Raw genomic sequence first — 19,137 nt, 5'->3', positions numbered from 1 at the left:
AAGACAGACATCACAACAGGTAAGAAATGGTAATTCCTAATAATTCCCCAGTCCACTCCAGGGGCCCTTCATTTTTATCTTCATGTTTATGGCTTGCTGGCCATTCCACCTCTGTCTCTAGTTCCTTGTGAGTCATTGTACTGAATTTGCAAATTTGGTTGCAGAGTTGGTATTAGGTGCTGTGTAGCACAAAGAGACTGGACTGATTCTGATCCCCTTCCTGAACTCCATTTACAAACACAACACCATTCTCACATATGTCGCTCATGACCAGACAACACGGAAACAAATATGTGAATAAAATCTATAATGTTTAATAATAATGCATTCCTGACAAGTACAGGAATATAGTCTAAACTGACCTAAAATCCATTTTTAGGTTGAATGCATTCTGGTTGGAAACTGCATTCCTGTCTGGTATGTGCACTGCATTTCTCACTGACTGATACAGCACATGTTCCCACAAGGAACCTTGATGTAGATAAAGACATTTGAAATTGGTAAATCACTGTTGTGATTAATCATGTTATTAAGTGAGGCAAGAGGTTTCTTGTCACTTTTTATTCATAGAATTGCAGGGGTCAGGGACTTCAGCTTAACACACAGCGCCCTCCCATCGTCTCATGAAAAACATTTATCCATTCAAAATTTCACAGGTGAAATATATATTAAAAAGCTACAACAACAACAAAATTATTGTGGCTGCTCTGAGCAGCGGTATACAACTGCTTAGCTGTGAACTCCTTTCCTTACTGTCCTCTCTTGCTGAGGATGCATAACAGGGCAAGAACCTCTCTTTGCATTTGTTTTTCCAGCACCTGGCACACACACGAAGGTAGAAAACCCCACTATATAGAACACTAAAGCTGGATACCATCATCTACTGAGATAAAAGCAATATAGGTCTTCATATCATACTGTTTATAAACTAGTGAAAATGCTGTAAAAAAAGCACTTTGATGGCATTCTAATAAATAAATTTTGATACAGTATCTTTTTGTTAAGTAATAAAAACAAAAAGTGAGAAAGGCTGAATTAAAGTATCAAGTGCCAGTCTGAGAAGCTGCCAATGTCACTGCACTGTATTAAAATCATGCTCTTCTATAAAACTGCCTGTTGATGTGTTAGCATCTTGTACTCTATAAAACTTGTAGAGATGACTCTGTGAGTTTACAAAAGTGGTCTGCCAAACACAAAAGTGTGTGTGAGGTGGAAAGAGGAGACTAAGGGAAAGGAATGGTGCAGGCTTTTTTGCACCCACAACTTACTCATGACTAGGACAGCCTAAACTAAAAAATGATTTACAGAAGTCACAACAATGTGTGTCAGCAACTGTTAGCTAGAAAAAGATGATGTGAGATCACTACTTGACCTTGTCTCAATTACTCCTGTAGTTTGTCACTGTCATTTCCAAAACATTTTTGTGTTAGCAAGATTATATAGTTACAGAGTAGTTGGGGAACAAACCATACCTTGCCTTTTCGTTCCTTCTGCTTTTGTACTTGTATACATCTCATCATTTTTGTCTTCACTCCAAAAGACAGTTTATCCAGAGCACCACATTAAGCAAGTGCCCTCATTATCACTCCCCAGTAAAGACAAGGCTTTGTAGGTTCTACCTTAGCGTGCAACTGGTTGAGAAAAATCCCAAATAATCAGTACTACCTTAGTTTTAACTGGTGCTAAACTGCACATTATACATTCAATCTTTTCTACAGTTTACGTCAAGAAGTTAGGCAGATACAAGAAGAACTGCCATGATGACAAGGCTTAACAGACCCATACAGAGCTTTCACCGCATCAACAGATCAACAGATTAGAAATGTCATCAGAAAGGATCACCTTCAGGTCAGGTTTACATTCGCATCCCAGGAACCACCAACACCCAAGTCCCTGTAAGTAACTGGTACCTGTGGTAGCCACACAATGTAACCCAAGCAGTGCAGAGCTCAGCAGGGATTGTAAACCCGCCACATGCTCAGCCCTCACTGATCTCCATGGAGTGCCCACTATAGCACTTCTATCTCATCCTGAAGTCAGCCATGTCCACACTATCAGGCAGAGAAGTCCTGCAGACACATAGACGTTGCAGACATGCCCAATATCTCAGAAGACAGGAGCCTTCCTTGAAAATACAACTCCCTGGAATCCACAAATATTTTTTTTTTGTAGCCTCAGAAGGTGGGTAAGTGCCTCTTGTTTTTTTTCTCTGCACTTCATCAGAGTACAGCTGATATCTATGATCTTGGCTGCTAATTTCATGTAATACCTAATTGAGGAGCACCTACACGTGTGTAAGATTTAATAAAAATGTCTCTTTTGAATTGTTTTGCCTAATCAGAAAGACTAGGATTCGCAAATCAGTCTGTGTGAATGAAGTATCAACTCTGAGGATGTTTCTTCATTCAGTATTTAACTTTTTAATCCTTTAAGAGGGTCAAACTGTTCAGTCTAACCAAATCTATTTCTCTTACTAACTTATGAAAGCTATAAAATGATAAACCTTATTTTTTTAATTATTAGTATCAAATACAAACACCATAAATAAAAAATTAAAAGGAAGCCAGGATCAAAGTAAAAATCATCTGGAAATTCCTGGGTCTGTAGGATGACTCCATCGGTCCCATGGGTTTGTACTCTTGGCTTCAGGAAATTTTCACTTCAGCGTATTTATTACGAAAGCTGTCAGTGGAGTACCTATAACAGGGTGAATAAAAACACGTGACCTCACCAAAGACAATACGATACATCATGTTCCTTCCTTTGGGATCCAAAAGACCTTCTTGAGTCAGGTGGCTGAAGAAGAGTTGTTTCTGGATAATGGTCTGGGGATGAACTATCAAACTAAATGAAAACATATCTTCTCGCAGAGGAACACATCTACCTCTTTTTTTCTAACTAGTTGAGGAAAGCACAAGCATCTGCTCTAGAGAAGCCTTCAGTAAGATCCAATTTCCATATCCTAAAACACTTTTCTCTTTAGGGACCATCTACAGTTTTGATCAGGCTTTAGTTTGACATGTAGTTTCACAATTTCTTTTCCCAGGTGCAATTTTTTAAAAAAACACACAGCCTTTGGTAATATAACCTACTCTATCCATTCTTCACATACATTCCCTTCATCATTCGGAATAGGTATGTATCAATCCCGTTACTCTTGAAATAGATACTTGTGCACTAAATAACTGAAACTCCTAAATAACTCTTCTTAACACCAAACCTGAATCTCTGTTACAAATAAGATTTCAAGCATCCAAAATATTTTGGATTATACTTTGAGGGCAATAGGAGATAGCTCAGAAGTGAGGAGAACTGAGAAGGAAATAATTTTGAAGGAGGTGCTCCAACTGAAAAAAAGAAAGTAGTTACTTCTGTTGAGAGCAAGTCCTGAAAATTAGAGTTGGGAATTCAGAGGCTAAAACATAGTTCACCCAAATGCAGTATCTTTTCTTAATTTAATGGACCAAGAGTACAATAATTCCAGCCATCTCATGCTGCTCTTGATTTGATTAAAAGCAATGATCATGAAGAAGTAAGCGCTGCTTTCTTTGAATCTCTTACCTCTTTACCTGCACTGAGGCTGCCACCAATGGTGTTAATTAGTAGCTGGACAGAAGCCTACAGTTACTGAATAGCCGTCAGAAATTCATAAATTTCAGTTACCAGCAACAGGCCAATACCCGGTCTCACTGAAAATCAACGTCTCTTTTATGATGTCCTTTCCCGAATAATATTTGCTGCCAACAAAAAAACCCATCAAAGTGTTTTACAGGCTTTAAGAAGGCATCAGGAAAATTAAATAGAGGCAGGATTATCTATTGCACTTGGAACCAGACTTCAGCCCTCTGCCTGCCTGGGAGGTCACGCTACCTTTCTCTGTTTCTCTTCTTTGCCTTGTTCCCTGCTTCTCTTCTCTAACTAGACTGAAAGCATTTTGAAGCAGATAATACCTCAAACGCATTTGTAAAAAAACAGAAAGCAATCCTCCTGCAGCGAGATTTCTGTCTTGTGGTACTGTTTTGAAACAGAGTCAGATGTAAATAAAAAACTGAACAAAACATATAAAAATGGAGAAGTCAGCTCTTACCACAGACCTTCCTAGGTCGCACATACTCTTTTAAGAAAAAAGTATTCTGTGTTTTTACATAAAAATAGGATGCATCTGCTCTCAGGAGCCAGGGAGGTTACCAGGAAAATATAAGCACATTAAGCATATGCTCTGTTAAGAAAAAAAAGGAAAAAGCAAGGACAGAAGAAAGGTGAACATCACCTATGGAGAGGCATACATTCCTCTTAAATATGTCAAGAAATGGTGTAAAAGCAGATGTAGCCTTTTTGATCACTGTAGATTGTATAGCTCAAGAAACAGTGAGGACAGTGTCTCCCATTCCCAATTGACACATATTTCATTGCCCTCAGTTAACCAGAGTACAGATTTGAACCTGCATGGCACTGAGCACTAGTGTAGCCTCTGGTATCACTAAGGGTCTTTCTCTGCAACCCTGAAGCCTGGGGGACAGTATTTTCTATCCTGTTGTTCCCATGCTGTTATTCCCATGGCCATGTACCTGCAAAGCCCAACAGTGTTGTTATGGGGCTTTCAGGCTCACCAAAGATGCTGCCTTTACAGGCATGGAGGGAGAAAGGCAACTCCAAAGGGTGAAAGTAATCCAAGACCCTTGGGAATGCCACTAAGAGCCCTTTGCCCCCAGCACCAGATGAGCAGTGGCTGGGGGCTTGCCAAGGACAGGGGACACTCAGGGTCCTTTTGCTCCCTCACGTAGTCAGGAGCCAGAGCCACCACAAGGTGAGACTGAAACAGAAAGCTCTACACATTAGGGGTGAGGGCCTTCAAACAGAATTTTTTCTGAAAATTATTTGTTAACATTACGGAATTCATCTTCAAAGCACTGGTTTTGGTAAAATGTTATTGCTCCAAACTTAGAGATGTGAAAATGAGACACAGACATTAAAGAAAACCAACAAACTGACCAACCCCTCAAAATAACCCCTTTGATTTCTGTAAGCAACTTCAGAAGCTATTGGGACAAATTTGGGAAAGCTCATCACCCCATAATTTCCTCAGAACAAGGGACTCATGGACGTTATTGCATTTATAAACATTTAGTTCAAGCCGAAGCTTGGCTTAATTCACTTACCACTTGAAGTTCTGTGTTAAAGAAGGGAAACAGTTCTTGAGGATGGTATTTAAACCAAAGCAGACTGGCTACATTTCCTACCCTCATTTACACATCCATTTATCTAACAATGGGAAAATGACCCAAAGACTCTACCTTCATTAACTCTAAAAATGATGAATCCTGTGCTGGATGAGAAGAAAAATAATGTTGAATACCTACATTAAAGACAATACCATACTATAGATGCATACAGGAGAGAATTAAGGGTAACTCAAGGATATCTCTTCATTTTAGGATTTCATCAGTTTTAATATCCAACTTTGAGATTTTTACATTTTTTTAACATAATCTTTGTCTATGCAACTTTCCTTTTTTGGCCCATGTAGTTATCTATGTGTATTATCTTGATATGGGCACGAATTGATGACCAAGGCAGGCATCGGATCCTTTTGCATTGCATGAATGTACAGAGTTTTCAAAACACAGCAAGAATCAAACAAGAGTAATCAGATTCTTTCTAATTAGCAACACACTGTTCTCCAAACAGCTCACTTAGCTTTTTCTCAAGGGTACACTATCAATAATGCTTTCTTTCTGCCTGCCCTTTATCCCTACCTTTCTCAACTTTCTTTTATCATACAATTCTTCACAAAATGATACATCTTTTTATTTTTGGAATGTGTAGGTATTACCTTTGACCTGAGCAAAGAATCTACTGTTTTTCTCAAGTATTTTTTATGTTTATCCCCAGTGAAAGAAAACCCCCTAACAGTAGTTTAAAGATGAACTGAAAGCAGTTTAAAAGCACAGAATACAAACCCCACGTATATATACACTTAGCAGTAACAACATGACAACAAAAGCATAACTTACAGTTGTGCACCAGTCATTTAGGAGACTCTCTAATACTGAGATGTTTAATGTAGACAACATGAAAAAAATTATTTGCTCATATGTGTACTGGTAATTTCTCTATTCTGCTACTGTCATGGGTACATAATTCCAATAAACAGGCAGTATTTTTAGGCCTACTGGATGGCAGAATAGTGAAATGTGTACATATTGTCTGCATTTCATGGGAGAACTTGGTTTTTTGTCTAACATCTAAGAGCGAGTATTTCTTTTTCTTTCCGCTGTTGTTTTTTTTTTAATGCAGTGTCTAATATCAAATTGCATATTTTAAAAATCTATTAATCAATTGTTTTTAGTTTTACGTGATCTAAAACAATTCTCAAGGGCAAGTGCCCACTTAGTACAATATTGTTTCCTTTTATGACAGTAATACTGATGTAAATACTCATGTATGTAAAGGTAGAAATAGGCTTCCTGTAACATTCACACAATTTGACCTCACTTTTTGCAGAAACCAAACACAAGAGATACAGACAGACAAATTAGATATATTGTCCTTGCTAAAATTAACTTCTATAGAAACATTTTCAATTGTTTATCCTTTTTAAGCGGTAACAAGCTTAGAACGAATAGAATAGTTCAGTTGGAAGGGATCTACAATGATCATCTAGTCCAATGGCCTGACCAATTCAGGGCTGACCAAACGTTAAAACATGTGATTAAGGGCATTGTCCAAATGCCTCTTAAACACTGACAGGCTTGGGGCATCGACCACCTTCTCTATGAAGCCTGTTTGTATTGGGTTTGCGTGGCAAGGTTTTGACAGTGGGAGGGTTACAGGGGTGGCTCTGTGAGAAGCTGATAGAAGACTCCCCTATGTTTGGTAGAGCCAATGCCAGCCGGCTACAAGATGCACCTGCCGCTGGCCAAGGCTGAACCCATCAGTGACAGTGGTAGTGCCTCTGGGATATATTTAAGAAGGAGGAAAAAAAACCTGCACAAGACCAGCAGCAGTCAGAAAAGAGGAGTGAGAATATGTGAGAGCAACAACTCTGCAGACACCAAGGTCAGTGAAGAAGGAGGGGGAGGAGGTGCTCAAGGCGCCAGAGCAGAGATTCCCCTGCAGCCCGTGGTGCAGCCCATGGTGAGGCAGGCTGTGCCCCTGCAGCCCACGGAGGTTAACGGGGGAGCAGATCTCCACCTGCAGCCCGGGGAGGAGCCCATGCCAGAGCAGGTGGATGTGCCTGAGGAAGGCCGAGGTTCTGAGGGAAGCCCGAGGTTCTGAGGGAAGCCCATGTTGGAGCAGTCTGTCGCTGGGAGGACTGCAGCCTGTGGGAGGGACCCAGGCTGGAGCAGCTCATGAAGAACTTCAGCCCATAGGAAGGACCCATATTGGAGAAGTTCGTGGAGGGTTGTCTCCCGTGGGAGGGACCCCACGCTGGGGCAGGGGAAGAGTGTGAGGAGTCCTCCCCCTGAGGAGGAAGGAGCGACAGAGACAACATCTGATGAACTCGAGCATGTCCAAAGAAGGGCAACGAAGCTGGTGAAGGGTCTGGAGCACATGTCGTACGAGGAGCGGCTGAGGGAACTGGGGTTGTTTAGTCTGGAGAAGAGGAGGCTGAGGGGAGACCTCATCGCCCTCTACAACTACCTGAAAGGAGGTTGCAGAAAGCTGGGGATGAGTCTCTTTAACCAAGTAATAAGTGATAGGACAAGAGGGAATGGCCTCAAGTTGCGCCAGCGAAGGTTTAGACTAGATATTAGGAAGCATTTCTTTACAAAACGGGTTGTTAAGCGTTGGAATGGGCTGCCCAGGGAGGTGGTGGAGTCCCCATCCCTGGAGGTGTTTAAGAGTCGGGTAGACATAGCGCTGAGGGATATGGTGTAGTTGGGAACTGTTAATGTTGGGTTAATGGTTGGACTAGATGATCTTCAAGGTCTTTTCCAACCTAGACAATTCTGTGATTCTGTGAACTGATCGCAGCCGTCATTCCCCATCCCCCTGCACTGCTGAGGGGGAGGAGGTGGAAAAAATTGGGAGTGAAGTAGAGCCTGGGAAGGGAGTGGTGGGGGGAAGGTGTTTTAAGATTTGTTTTTATTTTCTCATTACTCTACTCTGATTTGATCGGCAATAAATTAAATTAATTTTTCCGAGTCAAGTCTGTTTTGCCTGTGACAGTAATTGGTGAGTGATCTCCCCGTCCTTATCTTGACCTACAAGCCTTTTGTTATATTTTCTCTCCCCTGTCCAGCTGAGCAGGGGAGTGATAGAGTGGCTTTGGTGGGCACCTGGTGTCCAGCCAGGGTCAACCCAACACACAATGTTTGACAAACAGCTTGGTAAAGAAATGCTTCCTAATGTCCAGTCTAAACCTCCCCTGGTGCAGATTTGAATCATTCCCACACATCCTATCCCCGATCACCAGGGAGAAGAGACCAGCACCTCCCTCTCCACTTCCCCTCCTCAGGAAGCTGTAGACAACAATGAGGTCACCCCTCAGACTCCTCTTCTCCAAACTAGACAAGCCCAAAGTCCTTAGCTGCTTCTCATATGACATTCCTTCCAGCCCTTTCACCAGCTTTGTTGCCCTCCTCTGGATGCGTTTGAGTACCTTCACATCCTTCTTAAACTGTGGGGTCCAGATCTGCACACAGTACTGAAAGTGAGGCTGTACCAACACTAAATACATTGGGATAATCACTCTTTTTGACTGGCTGGTTATGCTGTGTTTGAAGTACCCCAGGATGTGGTTTGCCCTCATGGCTGCCAGGGCACACTGCTGACCGCTATGGAGCCTGCTGGTGACCAGCACGCCCAGATCCCTTTCTGCAGGGCTACTCTCCAGTCACTCTCCCCATATATACTTGTGCCCAGCATTACTCCAGCCCAGGCACAGAATCCAGCATTTGTTCTTGTTAAATTTCATCCCATTGATGATTGCCCAATGCTCCAATCTATCTATATCCCTCTGCAAGGCCTCTTGTCCCTCGAGAGAGTCAACAGCATCTCCCAGTTTGGGATCATCAGCAAGCTTGCTAATGGTGCACTCAACTCCTTCATACAGATCATTCATAAAAATATTGAACAGAACTGGCCTAGAATTAAGGACTGAGGAACACCGCTGCAGCCTCATTGACTACAACCCTTCGGGCCCTGCCCTTCAGCCAGTTCTTCACCTAGGCTCCTGCCAGCTGACAGTCTGTTCTGTCAACCTACACATTCCTGTAGGAATTCATCTGATGTCTTTCTCTAAGAAAATCTTAATTACAGTGTCCAAATGAATATGTCAAATAGGCAAGGTCATGGACCACCTTTTGACAAACTATTATGTACTTATTTCCTGTAAATTTATTGTTTTTACATAAGATATTTTTAAGATGGGTAAATCGGTCATCAGAAGAGAACCAACCATTAATATTTCCACCACAGTTTCTTTTCATGATATAAATTTAATGATATATTAATTATTATTGTGGCACAATGAAAACATTCCTTTTTTTCACAAGCTGTGAAATAATCTCCTGATCTTTTGCAGTGACTGAACATGTAATGGTATTCTGCTCAAACTATTGTAAAACTGAACTGCAGGAAATTAAGATTTACTCACCTACGCTTCCCCTGCACGTTTAAGTAAAAACAGTACTATTCTCTCAGGACCAAACCCAACAATGTATCACATAGTCAACATGACAAAAATGTTGCTAGTCCCATGGCAGAAACATTTGTTATGCATAGCAGGACAGTTATTCCATATAGAAATGAACATATACAGGTTCAGTGTCCATTACTCATACTCCCAAATGAATATTCGTTGGGAAAAAACAGAAAGACTCCATAACATTCACACACTAAACAGGGCCTCCCTTGCTACAGTTTAATTTAACTCTGTTCTACCTAGCTACAAATAAAGCTACTTAATACATGTTTAAGGAAGAGCTACTCTGGGCTTGTTCCTCACAATTCTTCTTCCCATTCCCTCTTTTCAGGTTTCTCTATTTTAGCTGTTCTTAGGATGTGTAGGAGGCACGTTGCTTGCTACCCACACCTCTGTCTTTCATTGTGTCTCTCCCACTCCCCTCCTTCTCTGAGCAAGGATGCTTTTTTTCTCAGCTTCATCTCTTGTGAAAAAACAGAGACTAAGTGCATGCCTCCCCTCCTTGCAACCTGCTAGCAGCCGGGGCCATTCTGATCACCACCTCCCCGTAAAGACTGGTGCTGGACACAGGTCCCACTATGACATTCGCTTCCCTGTTGGTAGAAGACTTACAGCAGAAAGAGTGAGGTGGCTTTCAGACAGCTCTAATCTTTGCCTCTTGCAAAATCCATATTGACAAGCAATGCTGCAAATGCTGGATTGGGTTTACTCAACTGGCCCACACCAAGTATTATTTGTGCTTTCAGGCATCAATACTGGCAAATTATCTAATGCACTTTTCTTGTTTATTTATTTGTTTTGCTTGGGAAAAAGCTGCAGGGGGGAACTAGTCATAGACTATTTAGTGGGAGCAGCTGCAAAGGCAGCCAAAGCAAGGCCCTTCAGACAGAACTTTCTAAAGCTTTTTGCTGTGTCTTCTCCAGCCTTTACTACTGGCTTGTTAGGTCAACTCTGACCTATTTCTTCCTCAGCTATCTTTGCACCTCACATTCACATCTGTAATTGCATTCTTTCTCTTCCCTGCCCCCCTTTCCTCAATATCCTCACTGTCTTTAACCTCTCCTTTCCTCACTGCTACCTCTTAATTCCCTCAGAAACAAAATACAGAAAAAGATTGTGAAATCAGCCGTTTGCAGACACAGATTCTATGCTGCATAACTTCGACTACTTTCTGCACTGTGATTATTCAGTTCCTAGTACAAAGAATACCTCTTTTTGTCACTCTTTAGGTACTGGCAGCAAAATCATGTATGGAAAATAAAGTAAATTGAACCATGGTAATGCCAGAGTACGATTTATAAAACACCGAAGAATTATTTTGTATTGGGAAGACTTAATCTCAGATGCAACTAAGAAAACAAGTGAATTTTTACTATCAACTGTTTCATACATACAATGTTTTCCACAGAAACTTGTACATTTAAGTACATTGCGCACTGTATTGAAACAGAGTGGTTGCTGTTAAGAAAGATTTCTTGAGTGCTTTACCTGAGCTAGTAGAAGCAGGAGACTTGCTGCGTCGGGATGGGCCCGGGCTCTTGGTGGTGCTCCTACGTGAAGTCGAAGCTATTTTGGTATAGGAAGTGGATTTCACCACCCGACATTCTAAAAGACAAAGAAACTGCATAAGTTAGCAATTAAGAAAGTCAGCAAGATTCTGTAACAGAAAGAGCACTGAAAAGCACAAACATCTAGCCCACACTTGTTTTCATTCATCTTGAGGGGTTTTATGGGAAAATATAAAATCTGTATAAATGGCTCCATTAAAATCCAAGTACAGTATGTACCACATCCCAGACAAAGAACTGCTGCAGTAATCCAGACTTTTAAATACCATGGTTACTGCAGGTACTTAGGACAGCTTAATTTAACAGTGCTGAGACTACACATAAAATTTGCTTTTGAAGATTTCAGCACAAGTAATGCAGTGGTTTTTTTGTAAACGATCCAAATGCAATGTAAGCATTTTTGTCAACCTAGGCAGTCTCCTCTAGAAGAACTGGAAGGCTGCTTTTATATATCAAAATGTTAAAACTGTACAAGATGACGCAGGTGTCTGTCACTCATGAAAGCTTTGAAGAAAGTGAAGCAGGTTTGTTGCTCCTGCTTAATCCTCTGGTGAGCAACAGCCCACATTGTATAGCACACGCAATTCATCACAGGTTGAGGGAAATGGCACTACTTGCTCATAAGAGACATCAGTAAAATCAATGAAGAGGCGAAATTACCCTCCCACTTGAGAACACTGCAAGATGTTCAGGTTAGAGTTTATATACACCCACACAGGCATCCTTGCATTACACCTGCAAAATGGTTCTTGGCCTGAGGATGAAAGAACTTAGTGTGTATAATGCTGATGTCTTGCACTCATAATGGATAGTAAATTAATCACCAGGCATATCATACAGACAAGGAAAAAAAAAAAAGATTTCTTAGCCAATATACAATTAGAAGCCTGCAGCAATGTTTATGCTGTCTTCACCTGATGATGTCAGTATACATCACTTGTTTAAAAATACATCAGTAAACATTTAGTTCTGTATCAGAATTTTGTTGCCCATTTTCTTCCCATGGTTAAGGTTCTTTAACATAGGTTAAGAGAAATAAACAATAATTTTTTCTCCCTAGTCAGAAAATACCATGTACAAGCCTGCACATTATTTAGTCTTCACAGAGATGATCAGTGGAGCCTGTAACATAGTTTAGACAGATTAGAGAACAAAGAAATAAAATTGAGCATAACTAATTAACTTAAACGTATCCACCAGAGAATGATGTCATGAAATGTATTTCTCTTGGCTGCCTTAACTGTTTGTCTTTCATCAAGCTGTTGAAGGAAATAGAAGCAAGAACTGATGCGTTACTGAGGGAACATACAGCACAGCTGAGAGCTGAGAGGACCAGAGAAATGCTTTGGTCTTCCCAAAGAAGCTTTTCTTCCCAAACTCTCCCACCTTCCTAATGCCCAATAGCAGCTAATTTCTTTCTGTTGACATTTTATGTGATTCATTGATGACTACTCTCACTTTATACTGAATGATGAGTGGAAATGGAGAAAAACATTTCCTCTGTTGTAAGAGGAAATTATCAACTGAAAACAGGAGGAATCAGATGAAAGCTTTCAATTAGATTCCACTAGGTAACTGCAGCAAGAACCTTACACTGATGTATCGACATAAACAGCTGCTCCAGAAATCATCTATACAGGTCAAATGTAAACAGGTTCTTTACCTTTCTTGTAAACAAAGAATTTAAATGTCCAAACACCTAACAGACAACTTGTTTGATCTTGTAAAACTATAACATTATCCCAGTGTGGGCCCCATTCACAGGAATCAGTCAGGAAGGGAGCTGAATATTCTAACCATCAACAAACACGACCAAAGTAGAATGACCCACTCAAGCTAAATGACTATGGTCATTTGCGTAATAGAAAAACTTAAAGAGTCCATGCAGAAGACAGCTACTTTCTGTAATATACTTTACTGTGTAAAAAGCTTTCCTGTTTCAAACATGTAAAGAAAACAATTGTTCACAGAATCACAGAATCATCTAGGTTGGAAGGGACCTCGAAGATCATCTAGTCCAACTGTTAACCTAGCACCGACAGATCCCAACTACACCATATCCCTCAGCGCTATGTCAACCTGACTCTTAAACACCTCCAGGGATGGGGACTCCACCACCTCCCTGGGCAGCCCATTCCAACACCTAACAACCTGTTCAGTAAAGAAATGCTTCCTAATATCTAGTCTAAACCTTCCCTGGCGCAACTTGAGGCCATTCCCTCTTGTCCTATCACTTGTTACTTGGTTAAAGAGACTCATCCCCAGCTCTCTGCAACCTCCTTTCAGGTAGTTGTAGAGGGCGATGAGGTCTCCCCTCAGCCTCCTCTTCTCCAGACTAAACAACCCCAGTTCCCTCAGCCGCTCCTCGTACGACATGTGCTCCAGACCCTTCACCAGCTTCGCTGCCCTTCTCTGGACACGCTCGAGTCATTCAATGTCCTTTTTGTAGTGAGGGGCCCCAAACTGAACACAGTAATCAAGGTGCGGCCTCACCAGTGCCAAGTACAGGGGCAAGATCACTTCCCTGTCCCTGCTGGCCTGTAGGAGTCTGGGCCACGCTGGAGGGAAGTTAGTGTAGGCAGAAGAATGCAAGGACAAAGACAAGGCCAGCAAAATAAGGCTGGCAAAAACACAGAAGATAGCAGATAAGTGAGAAACATCTGTGGTCAGCAAAAGCACACGAGTCGGAGCAAAACAGGGTATGAGATAAGGGAATTTTTGGCAAGTTTTGGTCTTTACGTACTAATTGCAATTAACCAATGCAAATGCTTGTAGAGGCGTATGAACAGTGCATGCAGATAACCTGTAGCCTATTAGAAGATAGATGAGCGCCTGTACGGAACTTAGTGGAATATAAACGTAACCAGGGTTGGGAAATAAACAGAGGACAATCTGATCATCATATTGGTGTTGTGTTGTTCCTGTTCCTGCACGGAGAAGTAAGGACCCTGGCTAATGGTGACCCCAACACTGGCCACGCTATTTCTGATACAAGCCAGGATGCCATTGGCCTTCTTGGCCACCTGGGCACACTGCTGGCTCATGTTCAGCCGGCTGTCAATCAACACCCCCAGGTCCCTCTCTGACTGGCAGCTCTCCAGCCACTCCTCCCCAAGCCTGTAGCGCTGATGGGGGTTGTTGTGGCCCAAGTGCAGCACCCGGCATTTGGCCTTATTGAAACTCCTACAGTTGGCCTTAGCCCATCGCTCCAGCCTGTCCAGATCTCTCTGCAGAGCCTCCCTACCCTTGAGCAGATCAACACTCCCACCCAACTTGGTGTCGTCTGCAAACTTACTGACGGTGCACTCGATCTCCTCATCTAGATCATCAATAAAGATGTTAAACAGAAGTGGCCCCAAAACCGAGCCCTGGGGGACACCACTCGTGACTGGCTGCCAACTGGATTTAACTCCGTTCACCACAACTCTTTGAGCCCAGCCATCCAGCCAGTTCTTTACCCAGCAAAGCGTGCGATCATCCAAGCCTCGAGCAGCCAGTTTTGCCAGGACAATGCTGTGGGAAACGGTGTCAAAGGCCTTACTGAAGTCAAGGTAAACAATACCCACAGCCTTTCCCTCATCCAATAAGCAGGTCACCCTGTCGTAGAAGGAGATCAGGTTAGTCAAGCAGGACCTGCCTTTCATAAACCCATGCTGACTGGGCCTGATCATCTGGTTGTCCCACATGTGTTGTGTGATGGTACTCAGGATGAGCTGCTCCATCAGCTTCCCGGGCACTGACGTCAAGCTGACAGGCCTGTAATTTCCTGGATCATCCTTCCGACCCTTCTTATAGATGAGCGTCACATTGGCCAGTTTCAAATCTGTCGGGACCTCCCCGGTCAGCCAGGACTGCTGGTAAATGATGGAAAGCGGCTTGGCGAGCACCCCAGCCAGCTCCTTCAGCACCCTCGGGTGTATCCCATCAGGGCCCATAGACTTGTGTGTGTCTATGTGATGCAGTACGTCACTGACTGTCTCCTGGATTGCGGGGGGTCGTTCTCCCAGTCTTCTGGCTGAGGAGGCTGGATTCCCTCAATACAACTAGTCTTGTTATTAAAGACTGAGGCAAAGAAGGCATTAAGGACTTCAGCCTTCTCCTCATCACCTGTTACCATGTTTCCTCCTGCATCTAGCAGGGGATGGAGGCTCTCCCTGGTCTTTCTTTTGCTACTGACATACTTATAGAAACATTTCTTGTTATCCTTGATTGCTGAAGCCAGAGTAATTTCCAGCTGGGCTTTAGACCTCCTGATTTCTGCCCTGCATAGCCTCACAGCCTCTTTGTAATCACTGTGAGTGGCTAGTCCCTTCTTCCAAAGGCTGTAAACTTTCCTTTTCTCCCTGAGTTCCAGCCAAAGCTCCCTGTTTAGCCACGGTGGTCTTCTCTGGCACCGGCTTCTCTTACAGCACCTGGGGACTGCCTGTTCCTGAGCCATAAACACTTCCTTCTTAAATAGTGCCCAGCCTTCCTGGACCCCTATACCCTTCAGGATCATGTCCCAAGGGATCCTTTCAAGCAGGTGCCTAAACAAGACAAAGTCAGCCCTTTTGAAGTCCAGGATGTCAGTACTGCTTAGCCCTCTTCTGGCCTCTCTAAGAATAGAGAACTCTATTATTTCATGATCGCTGTGCCTAGTCATCCTCCGACTGCCACATCATCCACCAGTCCTTCTCTGTTCACAAAGAGGAGATCCAGCAGGGCACCTTCTCTGGTTGGTTCTCTCACCAGTTACATCAGGAAGTTGTCTCCCACACATTCCAGGAATCTCCGGGACTGGTCCCACTCTGCTGTGTTGTATTTCCAGCAGATGTCTGGGAAGTTAAAGTCTCCCACAAGAACAAGGGCAAGTGATCGTGAGATTTCTCCTAAATGCCTACAGAATATTTCATCCACCTCTCTGTCCTGGGTGTGTGGCCTATAGTAGACTCCTACTACAACATCTGCCCTGTTGGCCTTCCCCCTGATTCTAACGCAAAGACACTCTACCCTGTCTTCGCTACACTTGTGCTCAAAGCAATCATAACAGTCCCTAACATACAGCGCCACCCCACCACCTCTCCTTCCTTGTCTGTCCCTCCTAAAGAGCTTGTAGCCATCAACAGGCGCACTCCAGTCATGGGAGACATCCCACCATGTTTCTGTAATAGCCACTACATCATAATTTTCCTGTTTCATCATGGCTTCAAGCTCCTCCTGTTTGTTACCCATGCTGTGTGCATTGGTATACATGCACTTCAGATGGGCTGATGTTTTGCCCCCTTCCCCCTTCAAATCTAGTTTAAAGCTCTGTCAATGAGCCCAGCTAACTCCTGCCCCAAGATCCTCTTCCCCCTCTGGGACAGGTGCATTCCATTTAATGCCAAAAGGTCTGGTGCCCTGTATACCAACCCATGATTGACTTATCTACATCCCTCTCTTGCAATTCATGTTATGCACTAAAGCTTAACTCTCTTGTTGCAAGTATTAACACTCATTCAAGTTCTCTCGATACATTATAAGCAGCCAGAGCTAGAATGATGTTAGAGATATGATTCTATATTTGAATATTTCCTCTCATAGTATTGGAAAGGACCAGGTGGAAAGCAGTACAAAAGGAAAGAAGAGGCAACTAAATGCACATCCAGGTTATTTTTCCATCCTACGGATATAATGCTGTTAGGGACAGTACTCAAGACAGCCCTTATATCATTTTCACCCAACCCATTCAGGAATGAAAAAATTAATAAAGAGTAATTCTTCTTCATCTGAGGTTTTGTCACACATGGGCAAGAACAGTGTGGGTGACCTGAACTGCAGAGGCTAACAGCATCTTGTCACCATCTTCCTTCTCTCCCAGCAAGAAGTGCTCCTGCTCACATGGTATGGAGAGGTGCTACCATTTCTGGAGAAGAGGAAGGATGGCAGCTGGCTGCACCCACTAGGGCATTTGACAGTCCCTCACTGCTGACAGTCTCCTTAAAAAGGGTGATGTTAGGAGTGGTCTGCAAATTGTTCTGATGGGCTACATATAGACCATGACCTATTATCAGAGTAACCCTATACTAGTGGCACATTATCCTATGAGGAACCCACCTCTCGCAGCTAGCTGAACATCTCCCCACTGGAGCAGAAACACAGACAAAATATATGTCCAAATGATGATTTCAGAAATGAACAATCATCACAGGATCATAGGATAATCCAGGCTGGACATGAGAAGTTCTCTGGTTCAATTTTCTGCTCAAAGCTTGAAGTCCTGGTCCACTTGGGGGACATGTCAACCAACCTGAGGAACAACACAGCAAGGCATAACCTGTGCCGAACGATCCTGGAAACCATCCATGACAAATTCCTGATCCAAGTGATAGAGAAACCAGTGAGGTTTCTCTCTCTCTGCTCACACTCACAAAAAAGGAAGGGCTCACTGGGGATGTGAAGGCTGAAGGCAGCCTTGGCTGCAGTGATCATGAGACAGTGGAGTTCAGGATCGTGAGGGGATGGAGCAGGGCAAAAAACAAGATCACAATTCTGGACTTCAGGAGAGCAAACTTTGAACTCTTCAGGTATCTGCTTGGAAGAGTCCCACTGGATAAAGCCCTGGAGGAAAGAGGGACCCAAGAAAGCTGATTAGTGCTCCAGAACAAGCAAAATCTCAACAAGCAGAAGTTGGGCAAAAATGCCAGGAGGTCTGCATTGATTAACAGGTTGCTCCTGGCAAAACTCAAACACAAAAATGAAGTATAAAAAAGGTGGAAGCAGGGACAGGTAACATGGAAGGAATATACAGCAAGCCTGAGCATGCAGAGACAGTTAGGAAAGCCAAAGACCAACTGGAATTGAATCTGATGAGAGATGTCAAGGCAACAAGAAGTGATTCTTTACATACAAAGGGAACAAAAGGAAGACTAGGGAATGCACACCCACTGCTGAACGAGGCAGGGCCCTGGTGACACAGAACATGGAAAAGGTTAAAATATTGAATGGCTTCTTTGCCTCAGTCTTTACTAGCAAGACTGACTTTCAGGAATCCCAGGTCCCAGAATCAGGAGGAAAGCCTGGAGAAAGGAAGATCTACCCTTGGTGGAAGAGAGTCAGATTAGAGAATACTTAAGTAGACATACATAGGTCCATGGGACCTGGTGGGATGCACCCCACAAGTGCTGAGGGAGTTGTCTGATGTCATTGCAAAGTCACTCTCAATAATCTTTGAATGATAACGGTGATTGGGATAGCCATTTGAAGACCCAGCAAATGTCACTCATATCTTCAAAAAGGGCAGAAAGGAGTACCCAGGGAACTATAGACAGGTGTGCTTCACATCAGTCCCTGGGAAACTGACAGATCAATGAATCCTGAAAATAATTTCAAGGCACATTAAGGGCAAGAAAATAATTAGAATTAGTCAGCATGAATTCACCAACGGGAAGTCATGCTTGACCAACTTGACAACCTTCTGCAATGAAATGACTGGCTTCATAGATGAGGGCAGAGCAGTGGATATCATCTACCTGGACTTCAGTGAGGCTTTCAGTGTTGTCTCCCAAAAAATCCTCGTAGACAAGCTGCTGATGTATGGGCTTGATGAGCAGACTGAAACTGAAAACTGGTGGATTGAAAACTGGTTGAGTGGCTGGGCCCAGAGAGTGGTGATCACTAGCATGAAGTCTAGTTGGAGGCCAGTGACTATTAGTGTACCCCAGGAGTCAACACTGGGTCCAGTCCTTCTCAGCATCTTCATTAATGATCTGGATGATGGGGTAGAGTGTACCCTTAGCAAGTTTGCTGATGACATAAAACTGGGAGGAGTGGCTGATACACCAGAGGGTTGTGCTGCCATCCAGAGGGACCTCACAAAGTGCAACAAGAACTCTGAAGTCCTGCACCTGGGGAGAAACAACTCCATGCACCAATATATGCTGAGGATCACTCAGCTGGAAA

At 43.0% G+C, this 19,137-nt stretch overlaps 1 protein-coding gene across 3 annotated transcripts in view; it reads right to left on the bottom strand.

Moving 5' to 3' along the window:
• Positions 1-19,137, bottom strand: part of DCLK1 (doublecortin like kinase 1) — a 257,750-nt gene that overhangs the window by 71,274 nt on the left and 167,339 nt on the right. For all 3 annotated transcript variants that reach the window (XM_074859817.1, XM_074859814.1, XM_074859813.1), the window contains exon 5: positions 11,138-11,254. In XM_074859817.1, the coding sequence (XP_074715918.1) occupies positions 11,138-11,254 (117 nt within the window). The remainder of the gene's footprint in view (positions 1-11,137; positions 11,255-19,137) is intronic.

This window comes from Strix uralensis, chromosome 2 (genome assembly GCF_047716275.1).
Source record: "Strix uralensis isolate ZFMK-TIS-50842 chromosome 2, bStrUra1, whole genome shotgun sequence".
Lineage (NCBI taxonomy): Eukaryota > Metazoa > Chordata > Aves > Strigiformes > Strigidae > Strix > Strix uralensis.
This window is presented reverse-complemented; position numbering and strand designations above follow the sequence as displayed.